Here is a 13169-nt window from a genome sequence, read left to right on the forward strand (position 1 = left end):
AAAAATTATAAACATGGCAATAATTCCATACACCAAATAAAATTGACCTATTGCAAACATATAGTATCTGAGAAAGACACAACTTCCTCAAACCATGAAAATGAGTTCAAGGTCATATGAATCTAACCAAATGAAAATCTACATCTTACAATCATTCCATACAACAAACAGAGTTGACCTATTGCTTATAGTATAGGAGAAACAGACATAACCTTCAGAGTTGATGCAACATTGACCAATGAACCATGAAAATGAAGTAATTCATTTTTCGCGTTTTAAAGTTAGCATGAATACTGCGTTTACATAATATGTTAAAAACTGTAAGCTTTGTAATATTTGTAGTTTGTTTTTCTTGAGGGCCTCAAGGTAGATTAGCGAAAGCTAATTGAGTCATCCTCTTTAAATAAAGTAATTTCTTACTTACTAAATGTCAGATGAACATGTACACCTTACAGCATTCCATACACCAAATATTGTTGACCTAATATTGCATATATAGTATATATCTGAGATACAGACTAGACCATGAAAATTTGATCACTGATGCATGAAATGAGTCAGAAGTCTGGTGGACCATTTTTTAGTCTGTGATAGAATTTACAAGGATCTGGTATAACATATATGTCAATTATAATACTGACTCACAAGCCCAACATATGGTTTAATCATGCAAGTTATGAATCGAAGCAACCAGGTCTTCTACCTTCTGAAATATGAAGTTTAAAACAGTAATCCAGGTCTCTCATTCTGTAACTTTTGTCACAAACCAGACAAAATTGAATCAGCACACGAAAAGCATATTATTAATTATCATTATAGATTGAAAGATGGTTTGGATTGGGTTTGATAAAAAGAAAATGATAGTGAAGTTGCTATAACAATGATGACAATATGTATGGATGGTTTGAGGTGAAATAAATGTAAGCATAAATAACCATTTGGAACAACTCAAATAAACAGAGATCTCACTACTCTGTAATGACTTGATCCCCATCTAATGCTTGTTCATGTTGATCAGTCTTTATAATGGTAATACTATATGATACCAAACCCCTAATGGGATGGATTGTACTTGATTGTCACATGATGAAGACAGAATCTTTCTGTTTAAATGAGGTCTGGAGCTGGCATGTCAGTAACTGCTAGCTATATAGTAGTCCTTTGACTTTGTTTATTTATCCATCATTATCATTTTGCTAAGTTTCTTTTGTTACCTATTCCATGTATTCTGACATTGGACTCTCAACTTCTTTTAAATGTTTTACTGTGCTTATTGCTATGAGTTTCTTTATTCTACATTGGCTAGAGGTATAGGGGGAGGGTTGAGATCCCACAAAACATGTTTAACCCCACTGCATTTTTGAGCCTGTGTCAAGTCATGAGCCTCTGGCCTTTGTTCATTGTTGTTAGTCTTGTAGGACATATATTTTCACTGAACTAGTACACAATTTAATTTAGGGACCACCTCCGCTGTAGGATTTTCTCACTACGTTAAAGACCCATAGGTGGCCTTTGGCTGCCCTTTTTGTCGGGTTGTTGTCTCTTTGACATATTCAATTTCCATTCGCAATTCTATTAAGTTTTCTATGTTGTGTCTTGTGTACTATTGATTTGCCTGTTTTGTCTCTTTCTTTTTTAGCCATGGCATTGTCAGATTATTTTTGACTTTTTTTAATGCCTTTTGGTTTCTATTGCCTCTACTTGACAACTGAAGTTCCGAGATAGTATTAGTTCAGAACATAAGATTATGGATTGAATGTCATTCAGAGAGCATCCCTACGAATACTTTTATATATTTATTTTTCCTGCATCTTAATAGAATAAAATTTTGACACAGAGATATGTTGTGCTTCCCATCAGGAAATTCAGAAAAAGACAATCTAATAGACAGCAGCATTGCTAATTAATTCAAAGTCACTTGATCATGACCATGATCTAGCTAGGGGGAAAGGCCTGGAAATAGTCATCAAATTGTCAGATATATTTGGATAGTAATGCAACATTATAGAAATTATAATAGATCTATCACAAGTAGTTCAAGTTCATGGGACATTAGCAGAAAACTTCACAAGTGTTGACCCATCAGCTGGAAAAGCAAAACCTTACTCAGGCATTTTGCAACGAAAGTCACACGCAAGATAAAAACCTTATTGAGTCCTTTAAATTGTTTAGTTTTAAATGCTTATTGACGTCACAGAATCAAATAGTTAACCAATAGAAACTTGTTGTTTAATTTGTATTTAATTGATTAAATAACTGAACACATTATGGGTACAACTGCATGTACTTGGAATCTCAGACTTCATTTAGCCTGCAGTCTCCTTGGTTTAGTAAGAATAATCTCTTGCACCTCAGCACTATAATTTTTGAACTGTTTCTATACATCTATCTTTAAAATAGATATGTCTGTCCATTTTAGGGTTATGATCCTTCTTACAAAAGAATGAAGTCAATGCCATATTGCTTTTGTCAGCGTTTTCATCTTCATCATCATCTTCCCATTTCACTGGGGCTGCATCTTTTTCTAAAATAATGGCTGCCGTAGACCAACTGAACCTAACAAATTGTGGAAAACCAAATACATAGTCCATATTGTTTGCAAGGAAACTTTTAGTGTTTGGATCGGCTGGATAGCCTGAGCCATACTGAAGATCTTCTGTATTTATATCTTCTTGGAATTTCCATTTTTTGACAGCCTTATCTCTGGTGACTTTAGCACATATACTGGCTGCACTAACGATTGGGTATAAAGAATCAGCCTTCTTTGCTACTGTTATGTCTATTGATGGGAATATACCTTTTAGTTTCTCTTGGTATTTAGTTGGATCTCCCACTGTATCAACGTAAACTTCAGCAATGTTAGCCCCCCTTTCGATTGCGAGAGCCACCAGTCGGATGGCACAGTCATGTGATAAAGCATTAAGGTTATATTTTGTTCTACGGAGCATGCTAGTTGATATAAAGGTAGGGGAGAGCACTTCGACCATCCATCCAATCATATCATTGGCTTCATTTATCTTATCAAAAATGCTCTCTCTTTGTTCTTCTGTCAAGGTCTTGGAATCAGCAAATCCCATTTCTCCAAATTTCTCCTTCAAGGATATTGGACTAAAACAAATTCCATAAACCATAGGACCAAGTACTGGTCCCCTTCCTGCTTCATCAATTCCCAACCAGCATGGTTCTGACTTGACACAATCTGGCAGTGGAGATTCTAATATTAAATTCTTCATATTATCTTCTTTCTCCAACTTAATTTCCACTTCCTCCTTTACCTCCATTTTTACTTTAAAAATTACTGATATTAAGCAATCGTCTCCTGGATCTGAAGAGAAATCAAAATAGAAAATTTAGAACAGTGCCTCTGTTTGAATATTGTATAACCATTCGCATCATAAACAATCCCCATTGCTGGTCCTATGTTTGTAAAATCAACCTGCATGACATGATCTGTTTAAAATCGGTTTTCTTTGATAGGATTATTCTGATTTATGTCCCTTGCTGTACATTTCAAATATAAATGCATTATTCAAGAAAAAATGATATTTCAGAGCCATTCCTTGTAAATTTTTGTTTTGCAAAATCATCAAACACCAGTCTTATAGCTCATTTTTCAGGTTTATTTATTACCGGTATTCTTAACAGAAATTTCATAACCATGTCTAGGAAAGTTAAGGAAAAATGTAATGTTTCTGGTTTGACCAGACAAAATTAAAAATTTACCCCTTTTGAAATTTTTTTTCAGTCTAACACTTATAAATGACATCTAGCATTGTGATATTAAAAACTCTAAAGCACAGTTATCGTACTGAGACTTAGAAATCAAATTAGACAATCAATCAAAATACTTGTATAAATTAAAGCAATGTCATTTAAATGCTACATGTATGTGCATGCATGTCACTTTAATTGTACGAGCAACAAATATACATTTTGTACAAACAGAGGCTTCCTGAACAAAACCTTCCATTTTGATTTCTACATATAAATATTTACACTTTTCATTAGATATCTATATACAACTGTCAACATGTACAAGAAATTCTAATGTTCTTTATTTACAACAATAAACAAGAAATCCTGATACATGTTCTACTTTTACATTTACATTCAATAATAACAGTTCAGTAATTCAGTTTGTCAGAACAATAGAACATTGTCACATAAAATCACATAAACATGTATAATCCTGGTAAAAAGGATAATTTGAAATAAAATCTGGCTTCAAGAAATCATAGCATCACATCATCAACACCATCTAATCTATAAGCATCATATTATCATGATGCTAAAAAGTCTTTGAGAGAACAGTTACTGCAATATATTTTAAACTGATAAAGTTTTCATAAGCCAATGGTTTCTCTTGACCCCTCATCTTGGAACGTTGTAAAGCAATTTTTAATCACATAAATATACTTATTAAACCAGGTGCTCCGCAGGGCACAGCTTTATACGGCCCCAGTGGTCGAACCCTGAACAGTTGGGGCAAATTTAGTCACAATATTCAAGCTTGATACTGTCAGAATTTGGATTGTGATCAAATTTTTGACATAATATAGGTTTATGTCACAAAATTAATGTGGTCAAAAATCTAACAAATCTATTGCACAATACTGTGCAATTGAAAATTTCTTCTTGAAACTTTTCAGAATTCGAAATTTGAAAAATTCTGAAAAAAAAGAAATCCCTTTAAAAAATGGTAAAAGCAAAATCCCCCCCTCCCCCCCAAACTTTTTGAAACCCCCCTTGGGGCAATAACCCTTAAACTCAATCCCATGCTTTCCTTTGTAGTATTGAACCTTGTAGTACAATATTAGAGAGATCCATACACTTAAACACAACTTATTGTCATGATTGTTTGGAAACTAGAAACATGCATGCTTCTTTTTAGCCCCTTATTCCTACAATTTTGGGGCAATTAACCCAAAACTTAATCCCAGTCTCCCCTTTGTTATACGGTACATTGTGGTACAATTTCAGAGAGATCCATACAAATACACACAAGTAATTGTCTGGAAACTAGAAAATGCTCGTTTTGGTCCCTTTTTGGCCCTTAATTCCTAAACTTTGGCCCCATAACCCCTAAAATGAATCCAAACCTTCTACTTGTGGTTTTAAACATTGCGATTTAATTTCAGAGCAATTAAAATACTTGTGCACAAGTTATACTCCTGAAACTAGAAAAATGCTTGTTTTAGGCCCCTTTTGGGCCCCTAATTCCTAAATGGTTGGGACCATCATCCCCAAACTGATCCCAACCTTCCTTTTGGTGTATTGAACCTTCTGAAAAAATTTCATAAAAGATCTATTCACTTAAACAAAAGTTATTTTCAGGAAACCAAAGTGTCTACGGACGACGACGACATCAGTCATCATACCATTATACAAGGCCACCCTTAAAAAATTGTTTGTTTGGCATTGACGACCCACACTATCAGCAGGTGGGTAGGTAGGTAGGGATTTTTTTTTTTTTTTTTACATTTAAAAGCCTTATACATCTAAATCATGAAGTCTCCAGATCAATGTTGTCTCAAGCATTGCAGCATTGTTGTGTGTACATGCTGGTGGTTTCTTTGAAAGGAGTCAACCATCAATGTCACATTCTACATCATATGGATAATTTCACGTAAGACAGTCAGTTTTATTGGCAAAGTTCACCAAAGTACCCAGAAAAAAAACACAGAACTGAGGCAGGAAACTGACAAATTAACCATATAAAATGTATGACATGAAAATTGAACTTTTATTGTGGGACTGCCCATTGAACAGAGGCCTGATGTCACATCTTGAAGTTGTGGTCACAGTTTGGTAAAATTACCATAATTTAAATGGCTCAACCACTACGGCTCCTTGTACAAATGGACAAAGATTTAAAACTTTGCTTTGGTTTTATAAACATCACTTTCTACACCATATGGGTAATTTCATGGCAGTCAGTTTTAGTGCCATACTAAACCGTAGTACTTGAAGGAAAATGGCAACCTGTGGGAGGAAACTGACTAACCTTATCACATCTGACATGAAAATCAAACCTTAATTTTGCAACTGCCCAACTAGGGCTCAAACCAATACCTGGAGGCTAGTAATCATACATGTAAGGTGTGACGAACTACCATAAAAACATGCCTGATAAGTTTTGAGGATAAAGGATCTGTTCCAAATTAGGATAGCAAAATATCAAAAGTTTGGAAGGTTGGCACAAATAGACATGGTGTTTATACTAATATTATCCAAGTGCAAGGTTTTTCAGGGATTTAAAACGTATTGGAAATATGCAGCAGGACAGACAATTTTTGCAGATAAATAAATTATTGGTTGTAATGCTTGTTTGATTAACAGAAATCTGGACATGCATTACATGAATACAGATAAATTAATGAGCCCTTAGAATTGTGGAAAAAGAGGGGATTTTATTCATCACTAGTACACTGGATTCATTTATAAATATGTTTCTGTCAGTATCTTTTATGTTTTAAGAATTATCTTATTCATGTTAAGAAGAAAGGCAAGAAAAGGGGGAAGTACTTCAATTGACACAAGATGCTAGTCTTTAAAATATGTATGTTTTGTTCCAGGCTAGCATCTACTGGTACAAAACTACTATAAACCTGTAAATCATTATGGTCTTTAAGCTTTGGTGCTTACAGCCATAATTATCTTGAATGCATCATTGTGGTTCTGACTATAGTAGATACTTTGTTCTCTGGTTCAAGGGAAAATTTGTCAATGATAAATTTCAAATATTTAATAAGTTCATCAAATGTAAGAGCCACGCATATTTGTTCTGTGATGTCCCGGTGAAAAACTTCTATCTCATGAAGCGACAAATTCAAGCAGAAATCATCTGTTTCTGCTTACAAAAGATAAATCTGAGGCCGAGAAAAAAAAGATCGATGTTTCCGGTAACCCGACCGACCTGTTTTTTAGCCCCGACCCTAACTTTTTTATTGGATCTTCAAAAAAAAAAACAAAAAAATTGTATCAACCGACCCCGTTTTTGACACAGGCTTCTGATAGATGACATAATATTTTTTCTCTCTTGCTTCTACTTGCATAGAAAGCCAGTAAAACATTTTATTAATGTCAAAAGGTATTCCAAATAGGTTAAAATCCAAGAAATTTGCACAGCAGGTGCTTCAAAAACATTGCAAATGGCACACTTCCGGTTTTTGAAACTAATTACGGATCCGGACTTGGAAAAACCATGATAATTTTCCGGATTTCATTTACGATGTCAAAAAAAAAAAAAAAAAAAAAAAAAAAAAGAATTCCAACCTACCGACCCTATTTTTCAAAATGATGTTAATGGAAACACATATCTTTTTTTTTTAGGCCTGAGTCCTCTACAAGGTCTCTCAGAACGTTTCTTTCAAAGAATAGCTGAAATTTGAATTTTGATAAAATCCATCTCCCTTAACCAATGCATTGCAGCATAGGGAGATGCCTTCCCCTGCCAGCCTCTTTGACATTACTTTTGGCAGACTTTTTCTATTCCATGTCATTTAAATGATTGCTCCCAATACAGTGTAAGGCAAGCGCTTTTAAGATCATGATTTGAAATAAGTAAAGCCAGGAACAAACTCGGTGGATACGATCAATTTCCAGCACAATTTCGATATTTTTAAATAAAAAAAAATAAATTTCTGAAACGCACATAAAATTATTTGGGCAGCAAGTTTTTCAGTGGGTCGGGCGGCAATGCCAAACAAATGAAATTTTATTTTAGGCCCAATCCCAAAAATTTTTTGGGGTCGTATAAAAACAAAACTTATATATAAATGTACAAACAAACAAATATTCTATTGCTAATCACAGCACCCGCAACATGCACATGGAGCAGAACAATCAACATTAATTTCATACTAATGATTGTATGATGTACATGAACCTATACAATGTATATATATTGGACTATAAAAGAAAGTGTACGTTTTATCATAAAAATTACTGGTTCACTTCATTCAGCAAGAATTTTTACCGTTGTTCGTCATGTAGGTATCCCCTTTAGGACTCTCATAAAGGTGCTGTTTACATGAACAGTATAAATTTTGGAAATCAAATTAATGTCAAATTAATAATAATGATAAAATAAATTATTATAATAAATTATAACAAGGATTTGTATAGATTATATACAAATCCTTAATTATAAGTTCAAAGTTCTTTATTTCCAATTAAGGGCCCCTAACGGGACATAATGACAACAATAAACAATACATTCTGATTCTTAACACATAAACATATATAATGAAGATAAAATTAAAATTTCTACTGACTGATAACTGTTTAAATTATTTTTGATTTAACAATTTTGAACTGGAGCGTGCTTGATAGAGGCAACTCGTTTTCATATGTTTTATATTAAGTATGAAATTCAAGATATAGTAATGTGAACTTACTTTATTAAACAGCTCAAAGATCTTCAGGGTAAAAATTTGTGGTCTTCTCACTTTCGCGCCATTTTTATCTATGGAAACAGACAGAGATGCTCCGAAAAGCTGTCGTAAACTGTATCTAAACTTCTTTTCCTACAAGGAGTGCAAAACGTTTGAATTTTGAAAGTAAATGTAATTTTTAGTTGTACAAGACTGAAAAAGTTACCTGAAAACGTTTTAAACGTGTAGATTCTTTACAAACTGACTGCGTGTCATGAAAATGCGCACGCACATGCAATATCCGGTAAAGAATGGCCGACACTGCGAAACGGGAGAAAATCGCTGCTGCTAGGAAGAAGGTTATCATCCTATTCAATTATCCCTTTATCACTCAATTTATATATATTATACAGTAAAGGAAGAGCATTTTTTCCAAATCAAATGATCAATATGTACAGTTTGGTTTCTGTATATTTTCTTCCTTTCTCTCTTCTTTTATTTTGACAGCAGCCGGTTCATCAGTTCGTTTATGCACACAATAATAAAAAAATAAGCTTCTTCTTCTTTTGTTACAGAAAACCATCAACGTACTGATGTTTACTTTCCGGCGCATGCCTGGTAAATGTTTTTTAATAAATTTATGTTGATAATTTTTGTCAAAATATAAATTAACAAAATATTTCTTTTTCAAAGTTGTTTTTGGTCATATATTTTCGTATTTTCAATTTTTACAATTTTTCTTTGTTTTTAATTTATACAATTTTTTTATTTAGTTTTTAAATATTACATTTTTTATTTTTAGTTTTTTGGTATAAGATAAAAACAAGAGTATCTGTTTATTTCAGATGAGGGTAAGTATCAAGGAGCACGTCGTGTGTGAGTGCATCCTTGAAGTTTTCTGTAGTACTGTTTTTGGTAATTTCAGGGGTTAGTTTGTTCCAGTCTTTGATGGTTTGACAGAAGAAAGAAAATTTATAGCTGTCTTTATTGCAATGAATTTGTCTGTAGGATTCTTTATTGGTGGATCTTGTAGTAGACTGACTCTGTTGTAATACATTTTGCGATGGAATGGCTATCTTTTCATTTACAATTTTGTGGAACATTATAAGCCTTGTTCGTAGTCGGCGTTCTTGTAATGTTTGCCATTTCATGGTATCTAGCATCTCAGACACACTGCTGGTGTTGTGATGTCTATTGCACACATACCTTGCTGCCCGTCTTTGTACTTTTTCCAGTGATTTTATATTTTTGTTTGTAAATGGGTCCCATACAGTACAACAGTATTCCAACTTTGGTCTTATGAGTGTTTGGTACGCTCTTTCTTTAATTGTTTGCGATTGGACTTTAAGGTTTCTTCTGATGAAACCTAAGGATTTATTTGCTTTTGCAGCAGTTTGTTGGATGTGGGTGTTCCATTTTAGGTCTGCTGAGATGGTGATGCCTAAGTATTTTGCATGTTTTACAGATTTTAAGATGTGTCCATACATGTTATAATAAAAGTGGATGGGATTTCTTTTTGTTGTTATATTCATGATGTTACACTTGTCTGGATGGAAAGACATAAGCCAATCTTTTTCCCATTGTATGGCAGCTTCTAGGTCTTCTTGAAGCTTGAGGCAGTCGTTTTGAGTTTTAATTTGTCGGTAGATTATACTGTCATCTGCAAAGAGTCTGATTTTGCTATGTTGGATGTAATCTGGGAGGTCATTTATGTAAATTAAGAATAGTATCGGTCCTAGCACTGTACCCTGTGGGACTCCTGATGAGACTGGTATTTTTGAAGATGACATGTTTTCTAAAAGTACTGTTTGTGTTCTGTTTGAAAGAAAGGAGTCTACCCAGTTAATGATTTGATCTGATATGCCAAAGTATTTCATTTTGTATAGTAATCTTTTGTGTGGTACCTTGTCGAAAGCTTTAGCAAAATCCATGATAATAAGATCTGTTTGTATGTTCTTGTCGTTGTTTTGGAATAATTCATGTATCAGTGAGATGATTTGTGATTCACATGATCGTTTTGCCCTAAATCCATGTTGCAATTCATATAGAGTGTTGTTTGTTTCTAAGTGATTCATCATGCTGCTTGCAAAGATATGTTCGAGTAGTTTACAAGCTATGCATGTTAAGGATATAGGCCTATAGTTGCCTGGGTTGTGTTTATCCCCTTTTTTGAATACAGGTGTGACATTTGCGTGGTTCCAGTCAGATGGTACTTTGCCTGTTTGTAGTGATCTTGTAAATATTAAAGTGAGGATATCTGTACATATTTCGATGTTTTGTTTTAGTACTTTGCCTGCGATGGTGTCAGGACCAGTTGCTTTATTCGGGTTTATGTTTTTGATTAGTTTGTAAACACCATCCCTAGATATTCTAATGGGTTCCATTATAGGGTGTTTACTAGGACCTTTGTCTGGAATGTTAGTGTTTGCTTCAGATGTAAAAGCAGACTGAAATTGTTTGTTAAGTATATTTGCTTTCTCAGATGGACTTGAGTGCAGTGTACCTTCACTTCGCAGAGGAGCTATGCCGGTGTTTTCGTTTTTCTGGCTTTTAATGTAGGTGTACAGTTTTTTAGGCGTATTATTGAAGCATGTTTGATCGGGCTCCTTTATTTCAATATCAAAAATCATGTTTTCTATGTATTGCCAGTACGAGTTTCTCATTTCTTTCTGGAGCTTGGTTTTTATCTCTTGGTATTGTTTTTTATACTTAGGATTTTTCTTTTTCTTTTTGTATAATTTGTTTTTCTTGTTGATGAGCTTTTTAAGTTGGTAATTTACCCAAGGTAGTTTCGATTTGTTACCAATGCTTTTTGTTGGAATATTCTTGGTAATAGACTTTTGGATGTTGGTTTTGAACGTGTTCCAAAGTTCATCAAGATTTAATTTATCTTGATCTTGTTTAAGTTCTTTGTATGTTTCAGTGAGATCTTTTTCTATTTGCTCCCAATTTGCCTTTTTGTAGTGAAGTACTTTATGAGCCTGTTGTTTATTTTGTGGCAGAGTTAAGTTTATTTCACTGTAGACAATGTCATGATCACTTGCTCCGATTGGTGGTAATGTTTCGACTCTATTAACAAATGATGGATTGGTCATACACAAAAGATCTAGGGTTGTGTCGTTTCTGGTGTTCTTGTTTATGACCTGTGTTAAATTGTTGTCATTTAATATATCGAGGAGTTGTTGGTGTAGTGATGCATCAGGTTTACTAGGTATGACTGCTGGTGTGTTCCAGTCTATGTGGCCAAGGTTGAAATCGCCACTTACCCAGATATTTGAGTTTGTTTTCTTACATAGAACTCTGTTGAGTGAGATACCAAGTTGTTCTAGGGATTCTCCTTTATCTGATGGTGGTCGATAGTAAGTGCATAGGTAAAGTGATTTGTTACCTTCATAGGAAATTTTTGCCCACACATTTTCACAATTTGTATCGAGGTCTTGATCGGTACCTGTATTTGTGATTTGTGAGGATGTAAACTGGTTTGAGATAGCTAGTAACACTCCCCCGTAGCCATCCTTTCTGTTTTTTGTATAGATGTTGTATTGGGAGGCTGGGATGTATTCGTATGGAGAGGTGTCATTTGAGAGCCATGTTTCAGTACCAAATATTATGCTGGGCTTACAAGAGTCAATGATGAGTTCAACTTCAGGTTTTTTGTTCTTTATTGACTGAAAGTTTATTGTAAGCACTCTTAATGGTTCTGAGTTTTTAGCTGTGTGATTTGTATTTTTGTTTTTAGCTTGCTTTTTGTCGAGCCTTCGACTTTAGTCGAAAAAGCGAGACTAAGCGATCCTACATTCCGTCGGCGTCGTCGTCGTCGGCGGCGTCCACAAATATTCACTCTGTGGTTAAAGTTTTTGAAATTTTAATAACTTTCTTAAACTATACTGAATTTCTACCAAACTTGGACAGAAGCTTGTTTATGATCATAAGAAAGTATCTAGAAGTAAATTTTGTAAAAATAAAATTCCATTTTTTCCGTATTTTACTTATAAATGGACTTTGTTTTTCTGCGAGGAAACATTACATTCACTCTGTGGTTAAAGTTTTAAAAATTTTAATAACTTTCATAAACTATCCTTGATTTGTACCAAACTTGGACAGAAGCTTGTTTATAATCATAAGATAGTATCAAGAAGAAAATTTTGTAAAAATAAATTTCCACTTTTCCGTATTTTACTTATAAATGGACTTAGTTTTTTTTGCCAGAAACAAAACATTCACTCTGTGGTTTAAGTTTTTAAAATTTTTATAATGTTCTTAAACTATCCTGGATTTCTACCAAACTTAGACAGAAGCTTGTTTCTGATCATAAGATATTATTCAGAAGTAAATTTTGTAAAAAAAAAATTCACTTTTTCCGTATTTTACTTATCAATGGACTTAGTTTTTCTTCCAGTTAACATTACATACAGTCTGCAGTTAAAGTTTATACAACATTTATTAGATTCATAAACTATCCTGGATTTTTTACCAAACTTGGAAGCTTCTTTCAATCAAAAGACAGTATCGAGAGGGAAATTTTTATTGATGTTTTTCCTCATTTTGTTGAGTCTGCGATTAACAGCAAAAGTAGGCGAGACACTGGGTTCCGCGGAACCCTTACAAATTTTTTGTTTTTGATTGTGTTTGATTTTTCTGGATTGGTGATGATGTATGTATTGGTGAACCAATATCTTCATTCTCAGATTCAATGCTTGTTTCTAATTCTGAGTATGTATTTGACAATTCAATTATGGTGCTATTGAAAAAAGTGGTTGAGAAGTTTGGCATACCACAGTTTATACATTCCCA

The 13169-nt window shown here is 33.8% G+C and overlaps 2 protein-coding genes across 4 annotated transcripts in view; one reads left to right on the forward strand and one right to left on the reverse strand.

Moving 5' to 3' along the window:
* Positions 1 to 8664, reverse strand: part of LOC143062842 (anaphase-promoting complex subunit 5-like) — a 61029-nt gene extending 52365 nt beyond the window's left edge. For 2 of the 3 annotated variants that reach the window (XM_076234651.1, XM_076234649.1), the window contains exon 1: positions 8400 to 8539. The gene's annotated coding sequence lies outside the window, so the exon portion shown is untranslated. Of the gene's footprint in view, positions 1 to 8399; positions 8540 to 8601 lie in introns of those variants that run through there. The other variant, XM_076234650.1, reaches the window with a different exon arrangement.
* The window catches only part of LOC143062844 (golgin subfamily A member 2-like), a 37872-nt gene continuing 33305 nt past the window's right edge, over positions 8603 to 13169 (forward strand). Inside the window, exon 1 of the mRNA XM_076234655.1 lies at positions 8603 to 8734. Within this exon, the coding sequence (XP_076090770.1) occupies positions 8687 to 8734 (48 nt within the window). The 5' untranslated portion in view covers positions 8603 to 8686. The remainder of the gene's footprint in view (positions 8735 to 13169) is intronic.

This window comes from Mytilus galloprovincialis, chromosome 2, assembly GCF_965363235.1.
Source record: "Mytilus galloprovincialis chromosome 2, xbMytGall1.hap1.1, whole genome shotgun sequence".
Classification (NCBI taxonomy): domain Eukaryota; kingdom Metazoa; phylum Mollusca; class Bivalvia; order Mytilida; family Mytilidae; genus Mytilus; species Mytilus galloprovincialis.